The following is a 13545-nucleotide window of genomic DNA, read 5'->3' on the forward strand; positions in this document are numbered from 1 at the left end:
TGTTGCAGCCAACAAGGTGGTTGGAAGGCGAGCGGCGCATGAGCGGATGGTGCACTGGGCAGCACCTTTTATCCCTTGCAGGTTTTCACGCTTTTGGGCGGTCCCAGGTAGGTGCCCAATAAATCAATAAGGCCTCGATCACCCTGATCGATCTCAATCAATTGGTGATGGGCACCTTGATAGCGGGGAGGATCCCAGTCAGCCATGACCGTTTAGTCCGAGGCATATAGGCCTTCCCAAATAAGGAAACCGACGCCACCAAATCTGCCACATGTTGTTAGTTTCTACCTGGAGCCCATTGTCCCGCGATCGCCTTTCAACGGCTTTTTCCCTGTGTCAGTTTCTGCAAGGTCCGGGCTACAGACCCTGTATGTTTGCAAGCTGCAGCCTGCTTCTGTGTTGACCAATTTCCCATCGATCATTTTGTATACCCATACCCCTCATTCTCACCCCCCTCACCCTTTCCCTCCTCACCCCAGCCTGTTATCTGCCGGTGCCCCCGGTTCTGGCGCCTGGGGCACCGTTGGCTGGCACTACCCTCACTGGGGGATGCCTTGGGTGTGGCCCTGGGTGATCCCCCGGTGGGTTGCTGCTGGTTGGGCAGGATGTTTGGTGCTGAGTAGGGTGCTGCGGTGGCGGTGGGGTGCAGGGGTGGCCGCACCCACCCGGCCGGTGCCACTGTGTCGAACAAGGGGCCGGGGTGAGTGGTCAGCGCGTGTTCAGCAAAATGGTAGTCGGTGCCTGGGCACTGCACCAGTCCCGTGGGGGTGCACCCCGGCGACTCGATACCCCCTCCTTCTGCAGCCAGCAGCCCGCAGTCACACCACGCCATTTGCTACCGCCGCGCTCTCGCTCAGCAGCCAGGACACCAGGTTCGTGATTTGTGAGAGCACAAGTGAACAAGGCCATGGGGAAATCGGCCCATCGGTGGCGGTGAATCACGGAGGCCCAGGAGCAAGGGTGGCAGGCCCGCTAATTTGCCTACTTTACTTTATGCCTGCATGGCATGCGCCGCATTTACACCATTTTCGGGGTGCTGGAGCATCCCGATTTGGCGTCAAACTGACTCGTACTGCGATTTCGGTGTCGGAAGATATTCTCCACCCAATCACATTTCATGATTTTGACATCTGCAAATGGAGAGTCCAGCCCAGAGTCTGGGAAGTTATCTCAGAGGGTGTTATTAGAGTTGGGCAAGTGTTGGTGTGACTATGGGACTAGTGAGTTGTGAGGAGTGAGGTACTAAGCTTGAAAACAGTGCTATCCAGGAAAGGAAGCAAGGTCATTATTCCACGTGTGAAAGCTGAGACTTGGGTAGACCGTGGGCTAAAATTGTGCTGAATGGCAGCATGAAGGAGGGAGAGATTGGAAAATATGCAAAGGAATTTTTGACCAAACATTAATACTTGGCTTGCTGTTAAAACTGCTGTGATATTTACTACGTTAATAAATGCAAGCATCCAATTTGAACAAACCACTCCACTGTCCTTGTCTTTCTGCATTTTTGCTGTATTAAAAGCTAGTTTTATTTTATTCTGTGCCACATTCCTTGTGGCTGTTCCACTACACTGCAAAGGAATTCTTCCAAACCTCTTTATATGATCTGTTAATGGTATCTTATATTAATATTTGTGCTCCCCATTCTCTGCTCTATTCTGGACTTGCCCACAAATGGAAAAGGTTTATCCATATCTACTCTCTCCTATGTTCCCATTGAACCAGTTATTACTCCCAGATCCTTAGACCACACACTCAACAATACCAAATCATATGACCTCTGATCTCCCCTGCATACTAAACTGGTGTAGGAAAAGACCTGTTGGTCCATCAAGCCTCTCCCGCCTATGAAAGCTGGACCATCACCATCCTTATTCTGCATCACCGCCACCTACCACATACCCATTCTCCTGCAATCATGTAATTGCCTTGGAGAGGCAATACAACTCCAGGGTCGATAAGCAAGGAGAAAAACACTAAAGTTTCTCTCTTAAACCAGTCCAGGCAGTTGTGTGCACTAAGTCTGAAAAGAAGGGAGGCCGTTTATTTATACAGAGCCTTTCAAAATGCCAGGATGCCCTGAAGTGCTATTTTGAAGTGTAGTCACTGCTGGAATGTTGGACATATATGGCAGCCAGTTTGTGCACAATAAACACCCACAAAGAGCAACGAGGGAATGGCCAGCTAACTTTTTTGTGTGTGTGTGATGTTGATTGAGAGATAAATGTTGGCCGGAACGTGAGGGATAGTTCATCTGCTCTTTAAAATAGTGTAATGAGATTTTTTTTAGCACCCATCCGAGAGAACAGATTCAGCCTCCATTTAACATCTTTTCTGAAAGATGGCACCTCCTACAATGCAGCACTGCCCTGATACTATATTGTAATAACAACTTAGATTTTTGTGCCTAAGTGTCTGGAAAAGGACTCAAGCCCATAATCTTCAGGCGTGAGTGCTATTGAGTAACTGGCTGACATTTACCTTCTGTAAAATGTAATCTCATTGCCCAGTCAGGAACCTGTCCAGCTCCCTTCTTCAAGGCATGCAAAGAGTCCGCATTCACCATGTCAGCTGGTAACACATTTGGGAGGCTCATAATTCTCTGGGAGAAGAACTGCTGAGCATCCAATATGTTTTTATGCTTGTCTAGTTTATACTCTTGTTTCTTGAACCTTTACAGTTTGTTAATACAAACCAATATCTTATTAGCTTTAACTATAGTTCCTCTATATTGGCCATGAACCTTCAGTGATCTGTGCACAATTACACCCAAGATTATTTTCTCTCAATCTCCACTATTGTTTCTTGTAAATGATACATGTTTTCTTGTTGAACCTAACAACATCCATGACGCTGCATGGACAGATTTTGGTGGTGTCATTGGCAGACTTGCTTACTGTACTCTAAATACCTCTGCCCAAAATAGTTGTAAATCAAGGCCATGAAGAGTAGTGGGGAACCACTTGTCTCCAGGCTGAACCACATTCATTAACTACAACATTTTGGCTACGGGTTTGGAACTGATTCCTAATCCAGCATTTCAAATCCCTCCTGATGCTCCAAGATGCTAGACTGTGAAGTAATTTGCTGCAAGATGCCCAATCAAATGCTTGTATTGAGATGCATCTACTCACCCACATTGAACATCTTCTATGCTATCTATAAATGGATTCTGGTTGCCAAAAACAAAAATGAGGAGGAGGAGAAGGAATCCAAATTTAGGTTATGGGTAAACAAATGAAAAATAATTTTTTAAAAACTTTTACAGTTTGCATATGTTGATAACAGGATTTCTCACCCACAAATACCCTAATATTCCCATGATACTTTGCAATATAAGGAACATTTCACTTAACCATTTAGTGATCCTGCTACTGCATTGGAAGTTACAAAAATTAAAATTGTACTGTCTAACTCTTGAGCCACTTCAGCTCATGCTGTTTACATTGTACCAGCGAGGTCTAAATGCTCCTGTATGAAGGCCAGCATTTGTGTGAATGGTGCTGGAATGGCATGCTAGAAAGTTGTGGTTCCAACAGGCTCTCAATAAGCTTTTTGATTGATCTTCGGACCTGGAGACATAATTCCCTGGTTTGCCTTCATCCTAACTGTTCATGTGTGACTCTTGTTAGTGCCCATACTTAGTGCAGCTTCAAGTGTATCCAGGTTTGTTTGATCCAGAAGGTGTGTGAAGAGTTACTTTACTACCAGCTCATAAAACTTACTCAGTTTGAGTACTGAGGTTTAGAAAGAAAGCAACTCGTGGCCAGATTCTTAACACCTCTGCAGAACCTTCACCCTGCAACCCAACTGTCAGTGGTGTGTTGTGAATATCTAAAGTGTAACACAGCTTAATGCTACTAGAATAAACTGACTATGCTAAGTATGCGCCTTCAGAGTTCAATTACCCCGATATTCCATGGATTGCTTCCTCGTCTCTGCACACTCAAAGTACAGCAATTCTCTTTCATATTGTCCTCAATCGAAAAACTTCTACCATCCTGAGGGTTTGTTATGGGTAAAGGCATACAAGGCTCAGTAATTTTATTCTTTTTCACTTTCTAGATTGTTCCCTTTGTGTGAGGAAATTCTTATCGTACAAAACCCAGTGTCCGATCTGTTGTGTGGTAAGTAAAGCTTCTTCATGCCCCTGAGAAAGGAACTGACCAACCTTGAATATAGTATGAGAACATAAAATGACATGTAGGGATCTTGAAATTAGGAGTTAAACATAATATTTCCCATATTAGAGACCCTGAACTTGAAAATGCTGGGATTATGGGCAAACTTTACAGAAATTGATTGTAAGGCAAATGGGATAAGCCTTACTGCCAAGGGTAAGGTTTACTGTAAATCCTTTATCAGTCTATTGCACCTGTGATGGATTCAGGTATTGAGAATTTAGGCCTGATCCTGTTCTTCAAAGTGAAAAACAAGATTCCCTTTATGCAGGACGAGTAAGGACAATATAAACTGTGTGAAAATGTTGGCTCGAGAGAGAAATGCTGTAGAAGGCATCCTCTTAAATCATTGTTTTTTTTCATGATCGTCTGTCCAAGAGCAGACCTTGAGCGAAGTCAATGAAGAGAAAGACGTGAGATAGTGTGTGACCGGGAGATATGGAAAAGACATAGAGCAAGAATAAGAGGGACAGTGTGAGAGATAATAGATGGACAAATATCAGTGAGGGGCAGGCATAAACATGGAAGAGAGAAATGAGAGACGTTATAGTGGATGAGAGGGACAAGTCAAAATTGGAGAGAGTGAGAGACAAGTGAGAAATCTGAAGGAAGGTGAAAGCCCCAGACTTTCAGAAGTTGGATGATTACAGTGAGTTGTGCGACAGTCCAAAGATGTGCAGGTTAGGTGGATTTGACCATGCTAAATTGCCTTGAGTGTCCCCAAAAGGTTAGGTGGAATTACTGGGTTGTGGGATTAGGCTGGAGGTGTGGGTTTAGGTAGGGTGCTCTTTCCAAGGGCCGGTGCAGACTCGATTGGCCGAATGGCCTCCTTCTGAACTGTAAATTATATGAAATCTACAACATTTGATCAACTTAATGTCTTGGGAATCTTGTGTTATATATATTGTGCATATCATGACTCATTCGCATATTGTTATATTTTCTGTCACAATTACACTTTTTTTTCTCTGTGGTAATTAATACTATCAAAAGGTAGGGCTGAATGTTCTTGGGTGTGTGCCAGTATTTGCAGGACATTCCTCCCCCAATACAATACTTTGAAACGCGCTGCACGATTGTGCAATGTTGAGGTAGAGCTGCATTGTCACAGGTGTTGTCCTAACCTTTCAGCTGGCTGCACGTGGCGCAGTGGTTAGCACTGCGACTGCGGCGCTGAAGACCCGGGTTCGTATCCCGGCCCTGGGTCACTGTCCATGTGGGGTTTGCACATTCTCCCCGTGTCTGCGTGGGTTTCACCCCCACAACCCAAAGATGTGCAGGTTAGGTGGATTGGCCACGCTAAATTGCCCCTTAATTGGAAAAATAAAATAATTGGGTACTCTAAATTTATCAAAAAACCCAAAAAAGAGTCTTTCAGCTGAGAAGGCAGATGGAGGATCAGTTTAATGTTAAAGATCTGACAACACTATTCACTAGACCAACATTTTTCTCCAAACTGATAAAAACAAATGAATTGGTCATTTATCTTTTTTAATACACGTTTTTATTGAATTATCAAATATAAACTAATACACATATAGCCAAAAATATATATACAATATAACTTTCATAAACAACCAAAGAGAACCCCCGTCCCCCCAAAAGCCCTCTAACAAGTCCAGGTCCTTAAAGAAAGAAATGAATGACCGCCATCTCTGGTAGAACTTCCATACTGAGCCATTGATGAAATACTTGACTTTCTCCAGATGTAAAACGGACATCAGGGGCGGGATTCTCCCCTACCCGGCGTGACGGGGGGTCCCGGCGTAGGGGAGTTGCGCCAACCTCTCCGGGGTCGGGCCTCCCCAAAGGTGGGGAATTATCCGCACCTTTGGGGGCCAGCCCGTGCCGGAGCGGTTGGCACCAGAAGACTGGCGCAAAAAAACCGGCGCCAGCTGCAGCGGGGCTGGCTGAAAGGCTTTCGCCGGTCGGCGCATGCGCCGGCGGTGACGTCAGCGACCAGCTGCCGCTGACGTCACCACCGGCCCATGCGCGATGTGGGTTTCTCTTCCGCTTCCCCCATGGCGGAGGCCGTGGCGGCCGCGGAGGAGAAAGAGTGCACCCAGGGCACTGGCCTGGAGTCTGAGCGGGGGGCTCTGATCACAGGCCAGGCCACCGTGGGAGCACCCCCCAGGGTCCGATTGGCCCCCGCCCCCCCCCAGGACCCCGGGGCCCGCTCGCGCCGCCGATCCCGCCGCCACCAGAGGTGGTTCAAACCTCGGCGGGGGAGAGGCCTCCCAGCGGCGGAACTTCGGCCCATCTGGGCCGGAGAATCACCGCAGGGGCCTCGCCGATCGGAGTGGCGAGATTCCGCCGCCGCCACTTCCCGGGGTGGCGGAGAATCTCTGCCACGGCGGGGGCGGGATTTTCGGCGGCCCCAGGCGATTCTCCGACCCTGCTGGTCATGATGGCCATGCGATCGTCTGGGGGGAGGAGGTGCATGCAGCCGCCGCCATTTTGTCTCCTCCCAACTCCAACGAAGCCTCCGATTCTGAGTAGCACATCTGGATCCCCCCTCTCTTGTTCTTCTTATTTTTTGGCATGTTTTGATTTGAAGTTGTATACTTCCCTTGGTGTCCCTTTAAATTTTTGTTTTGAGTGCTATTTATAGTGCGCTTTACCAGTCCGGTCGGGTTGGAGCTTCTCCAGATGCGTGCCCTCTGCTCACATCCACAAACGGAAGTCTATTGGTCATTTATCTTGTCGCTGTTCGTGAGATCTTCTTGTGCTTTCGCATTTGTTTGTGGTTTGAGAGACATGATCCAGTGCTGTATAAATTAAGTTAAATCTTTTTGAAGTTGAATTTAGCATGTTGTGCAGCTGCTTCTCCCAAGCCAAGCATAATCTGCATCTGGAAGCCAGCACTGTTCTCATGGCAGTGGCGACATTTCGATCAATCCTAGAATCCCTACAGTGCAGAAGGAGGCCATTCGGCCCACTGAGCCTGCACCTCCCTTTGAAAGATTACCCTACCCAGGCCCATTTAACCACCTAACCTATGCATCCCTGGGCACTAAGGCATTGCCAGCCCACCTAACCTACTCGGAGGAAATCTACGCAGACACGGGGGTGAGTGTGCAAACACAGTCACCCAAGGCCAGAATTGAACCTGGGTCCCTGGTGCTGTGATGCAGCAGTCCTAACCACTTCCAGATTTTCTTATGCTCTTCTTTCTCGCCCCTTCCATGGGGGAAACCTGACTTCTGCTCACTGGATGGTTACCCAACATCACTAATCAAAGCACTTAACAGTGGGGAAACTGCATCTCTTCTCGCCATATCTTTAGGTCTTAGTGGACCAAAGCATAGTGCTATTAATTGTTCAGGAAGGAACCTTTGTGGTACTAAGAAACCATCCTTTCTTTGTACAATAGGGTATTTGTGCACAGTAGATGGGATCCTGGGCTCCCACCATTTATCGGATAGCAAAGACTCATGGATGTAGTGTCTTTCATGACTTCAGGACAGTCCAAAGCACTTTATAGTCAATGAATTACTTGAAGCTGAACACTGTTGTAGAAAATGCAAGTCATTTGGCGCTCAGCTAGATTCCCCGCCCCCCAGCAATGTGTTAATGATGTCCAGAACTAACACTCCTGTTCTTTGAAATAAGGCCATGGAATCTTTTACATCCACTTGGGAGAGTCAAAGGGGCCTCAATTTAATGTTTCCTCTGAGTGAAGGCACTTTAAGTGTCAACCTAGATTTTTCTGTTGAAGTTCTGAGGTGAACACAATCTTTGTCTGAGGTCAGAGGACTACCAACTGTGGGACAGTGAACACGGTAAATGTGTGTACAGGGCTATTGAGTGAGTTATTTAAGTAGAGCGTTCTTTTACCACTTCTGCAGGAAATAAAATGTCCAGTACCCTGTTTGCTACAACAAAAATTTGAAACTACTGGTGTAACCAGTCCAAAACTAGATCGGCAGTGGTGGCCAATGGATGGCAATGTTATAGTGTCACTGCAATCTGGGTTTGAAACAAGCATCTTTTTCGTGGTGTTTGTTTCCCATTATTGTTTCCACCAATTACCGGCAACCCCCAGAACCCCCATTGTAATTGTGCCTCTCTTCTCCCCCAACCCCACCACCCCTCAGACTGTGACGGAACCAGAGCTACGAAATAACAGAATATTGGATGAATTGGTGAAATGCTTTCGCTCTGCAAGGTACAGCAATTTTTGTTGTTGAAAAAGTTAAGTGGAATGCCTTCTGTTTTCATTTCATTGGAATTGTCTGTTGTTTTTCAAAGTGTGTGAATAATTTTAGAAGTGCTTTTTGTTTTCCTATGATGAATGGAATTCACGCGTAAGTTATGGCACATGTGTCTCCAGGAGTGTGTATACTCCATCTTAACTCTTGCTATGCTGACGTTTGTGTTGATCTCAGTTTGTCGCATGCTATTTTCTGCCAATTTTCTCACCTCTGTGTGCTGAAGGCATTGGTTGTTGCTGGAATATAATTCCACAGAAGGGTGTCCTTCTGCATTAGTTAACACTTCAACTGGAGAGATGTCGGAGCTCAGCTCCATCCTGATACCTCTGCTTTTACCAACAGGAATCATTGGATAGTGGTTAGTAATAGGAAATTAAATTGTCCTGTAACCCAGGGCAACTGAGCCCAACTGTAACTAGCCCTACTTGCACCGTGACTAAGCTGAGCTAACTCAAAATGCACTGCAAATTGAATTTGATCTTATGCTCCATGCAGTCATTGGCAACTGAACGATTTGCGAGATCATGTTGCATATTTTTAAAAGACCAAACTTATATTTATATTGTGCCTTTCACAACCTCATGATGTCCACAGCCTTCACAACCAAAGAGGTATTTTGGAAGTGAAGTAACTGTTGGTGATGTAGGAGACATAGCAGCCACTTTACACACAACAGGTGATATGGAAACTAGGCTAATAAGTGGGTTACATGAGTGGCCCTTCTTCATCTCAGTTGGCCGCAAGATTGAAATCGGGCATGTTCATTAACCAGGACCTCATGAATAAGATTAAGTACATTTGATGCACGCCGAATATTTCATAGAAAGTTATAGAAAATGCTTAACCATTTATATCTTAATAGAACTGTCATCAACTTCAAGTGGTAAAAGCAAAATGGATCTGTGCACTTGAATGGACACACAGGGAATGCACAGCTCTCTCAGTCAATGTTGTGAGCAATCAGCATGCACCTCATTTTTCATTGCCGTTCTTTACATTTGTCTCACTTCAATCATACCGACAGGACAAAGGATAATGCGGATGGAAGCCAGTCGAATGTGGCAACTCAGGGTGTGGGCAAAGGTCGACAAAATGTCTCGTGGGCCACACTCAGGGCATTGGACCCAAGCTTGATCTTCTCCTTAGTTGCTGTTGGTACAAGTGCACGGCTCAGCATGAATCGCTACCAAGCAATAAATAATCGAGTCCTATCTGCTTTTTGTTCTCCCCTCCAAAACCCAAGGAGCTGAAGCCAGTTGTATCATTTACAGTGACATCTTAGCTAAGATCACCTAATTCAGCAAGAGGCTGACAGTCTAACCTATATGGTGTGGTAGAACCTGAGGCAGTACGTTTATCAGTTGGACCAGTGACAAACTGATTAAATTTGATTTTTCACAATAAATTGGCTTAATCATAGGTGGCTAATAGCATTGGAGTTTGGCTAAGGAAAAGAATGGTCAGGACCTGAAATGTCTGCATGTATTATCAGACCATGACCACATTGTTGTGTTATACTTGAACCTAGATGATAGAGCAGGTTGGATGGATAAAGTGGGCCATTTGCTCTGCTTCTGTGTGCTGCTGGTATGGAACTCGTGGATGATTCAAGAAATTATACCATTAGGTGAATGCAGTAGATTAGGCCCAGTCCTTTCATTTCCAGGGACAAGCTTGATTGGATGAAAGTTTCCCCTCTCCATTGATTGTCAGGATCTCCGATTAACTGAGTTTTGAATGGTATTGACACAGTTCCTGGACAGTATAGATCCACGCGATATTTGGCCAATTTAGTGCGCATCACAGGAAAGGTATTTGTATCGTGCTGATCTAGAATGCACTGCCTAAATGTGAAGTGGAAGCTGATTTAATCAGGGCCTTCAGAAAGGGGAAAAGACAGGGGGAGTGGAACTAGTTGAATTGCTCTTACAGAGAGCCAGCATGGTTATAATGTATTGACCAGCCATGTTCTGCAGTGTAACCATTCTGAGATTCTGGCCGGAAATATCTGGCTGTTTGCTGGCGGTGGGATTCTCTGGTCCTGCCGGCAGCACATCCCCGCAAGCGCATTTCCCGGCAGTGTGGGGTGGCTTCAACGGAAATTCCTATTGACGGCAGTGGGAGCAAAGAATCCCACCACCAGCGAACACACGGCTGGGAGACCGTGAATTCCACCCTCTGTATAAGGCCAGTCCATTTCTTATTTTGAATGAATTGCCACGGTGTACCTATAGGTGGCAGCAATGCTTAATTTTGCCTGGCAACACTTGCAAAGCATATTTTAGAATGTTAACGGCCCCATATTAAGGCAAGTTATATTTGTTTTTAAAAGAAAAGTGATATACTGAAAACTATAAAAATGTTTTAACGCTGAGGTTTTTCAACATGAAGAATTAAAGGAAAAACCTATTGAATTTGTTTTCTGACACCTTGCCAACATGATCTTGAAAAAGTGCTGTTGTTCACCAAGGGTAAAAGCATTTTCTAAATTTGTGTCCTCCTATGAGTCTGCTCCTTTTAAAGGAATGCAGCTTTTGATTAACATCAGAGTCACAGCTGGTGGGGGAAAAACAACTTTTAGTCACAACTTCAGATATTGTCAACCAGTGAGAATTAGTCTGTCAGCTGATGTAATGCTATGTTTTGATATGGTTTCCATTGGTAGAAATCCCACTCCTTGCTAGAGAATGTCATCCTCCAACCAGTCATGAAATGGGACAAAAACAGAAAATGCTGGACAATTTCAGCAGGTCTGACAGCACCTGTGAAGAGAGAAGGAAGCTAACGTTTCGAGTCTGGATGACTCTTTGTCAAAGCTGGCCCCATCTCCACTGTCGGCATTCTACGATGATACAGAGTGTGACTCAATCAGTGTCTAGAGTCTTGAAATGGGAACAGATAAAATATAGGAAGCCCTATCTTGATTGGAAGAATGAAGAGCAAGACAGTTTATAACATTAGGATGAAAGTAGGGGCGGCATGTGGCGCAGTGGATAGCACTGGGACTACGGCGCTGAGGATCCGGGTTCGAATCCACGCCCTGGGTCACTGTCCATGTGGAGTTTGCACATTCTCCTCGTGTCTGCGTGGGTTACACCCCCACAACCCAAAGATGTGTAGGTTAGGTGGATTGGCCAAGCTAAATTGGGGGAAAAAAAATTGGGTACTCTAAATTTAAAAATAAAGTAGCTGCAGAACATATTGGCTCCTGTTCACGTAGAAAGCATTGGCCAACTGGAGCCTGTAGATCCAAACAATACCACCGGGTCCACCCCATCAACTTTGCGTGTCTTAGGAAGGGTGATAGATGTATGTGTCTGTGCATGGTGGCACAGTGGTTCGCACTGCTACCTTGCAGCGCCAGAGACACAGCTTCAGTTCCAACCTTGGGTAACTGCCTGCGTGCGTTTTCACGTTCTCCTCGTTTCTGTGTGGTCATTGCCTGCCATTTGTGTGACGTGAATGTTACTTGTCAGTCGAAGCCTGGGTGTTGTCCAGATCTTGCTACGTGCGGACATGGACGGCTTCAGTATCTGAGCAGACGTGAAATGTGCTGAAGATTGTGTGATCGTCAATGAGCTTTCCTTCTGACCTTGTGATGGAAGGAACGTCATTGATGAAGCAGCTGAAGATAGTTGTGTCTGAGGCACTCCTGCAGTGATTACTGGAGCTGCGATGACGGACATCGAACTACCACAACCATCTCCCTTTGTGCCAGGTATGACTAACCAGCGGAGAGATTTCTTTGATTCCCATTGACTTCAGTTTTGCTCGGGCTCCTTGATGATGCCTTGATGTCAACGGCAGTCACTCTCACCTCACCTCTGGAATTCAGCTGTTTTGTCCATGTTTGAGTCAAGGCTGCAATGCGGTCAGGAGATGAGTGACCCTGAGCGTCTGTGAGCAGGTTATTGCTAACCAAGTGCCACTTGATAGCACTGTTGATGGCTCAATCCATCAATTTGTTGATGATGGAGTAGACTGATAGGGCCGGAATTGGCTGTGCTGGATTTGTCCTATTTCTTGTGCACAGGCACATCTCGGCAATTTTCCACATTGTCGGGTAGATGCTAGTGTTGTAGCTGTACTGGAACAGTTTGGCTAGGAGTGTGGTAAGTTATGGAGCACAAGTCTTCAGTACTGTTGTGATAAAGTGCTATCCGAGTGGGTGCAGTAGGCCTGGTGCAAGGCTGCTGACTTTCTCTGGGAGAGCTGTAGATGGCCTTTCAAAACACACTCGCGCAGCTCTGGGCTTCAAAATGTGTCTCCTAAGCACTGTGGCACTAGACTGACAGGCAATAGCAAGCTGTGGCAGAGTGTTGGTGGAAGCACAAATTCTCCCATCCTGAGAGAAGACAACCAGTTTGTGCATCAAGGAGTCACTGTTATTTCCCTGGATGTCTCAGCAACCCTCCCACACAGCACATACCACCCCCACACTGCGCACCTCCCACATTTAGGACCCCCCCTCACAGCGCACCCCCCCCTCACAGCGCACCCCCCCTCACAGCGCACACACCCCTCACAGCGCACCACCCCCTCACAGCGCACCCCCCCCTCACAGCGCACCCCCCTCACATCGCACCCCCCCCTCAGAGCGCACACCCCCTCAGAGCGCACACCCCCTCAGAGCGCACACCCCCTCAGAGCGCACACCCCCTCAGAGCGCACCCCCCCTCAGAGCGCACCCCCCCCCTCAGAGCGCACCCCCCCCTCAGAGCGCACCCCCCCTCACAGCGCACCCCCCCCTCACAGCGCACAACCCCTCAGAGCGCACACCCCCTCAGAGCGCACACCCCCTCAGTATAGTGTCAACCTGTCTTGCAAATGTATCTGTTAGCTCAGTAAAAGTGTTGTTTTAATCTATTGAATTATGCTGTTTCATGCTGATTTGTGTCTATCTATGTTTTGAGGTGGCCTGAGGTTATGAGTGAATGTAAAACGGGTATTTAAAGATTGGGGCTTAATATTTACGCTAAATAGCTATCTTTTACCTAGCAGGTGTATTAGAAAATCGTCGGTTTCTACAGTCCCCACTTTGATAAATCGAAAGAATAAGTGAGATATATCACAATAAGATAAATGACACCATTAATGTGATAGGATAGGTTAAAGCACAAAGAATAACTCATTCATATTGTCATTGCAGTTTT

General features: G+C 46.3%; 1 protein-coding gene across 5 annotated transcripts in view; it reads left to right on the top strand.

Moving 5' to 3' along the window:
• rad18 (RAD18 E3 ubiquitin protein ligase) overlaps positions 1-13545 on the top strand; it is a 407126-nt gene that overhangs the window by 55997 nt on the left and 337584 nt on the right. For 4 of the 5 annotated variants that reach the window (XM_038810763.1, XM_038810765.1, XM_038810767.1 and 1 more), the window contains exons 3-4: positions 4063-4124; positions 8276-8346. In XM_038810763.1, the coding sequence (XP_038666691.1) occupies positions 4063-4124; positions 8276-8346 (133 nt within the window). Of the gene's footprint in view, positions 1-4062; positions 4125-8275; positions 8373-13545 lie in introns of all 5 variants that reach the window. The other variant, XM_038810766.1, reaches the window with a different exon arrangement.

The sequence above is a fragment of the Scyliorhinus canicula genome, chromosome 11, assembly GCF_902713615.1.
Source record: "Scyliorhinus canicula chromosome 11, sScyCan1.1, whole genome shotgun sequence".
NCBI classification, from domain to species: Eukaryota; Metazoa; Chordata; class Chondrichthyes; order Carcharhiniformes; family Scyliorhinidae; genus Scyliorhinus; species Scyliorhinus canicula.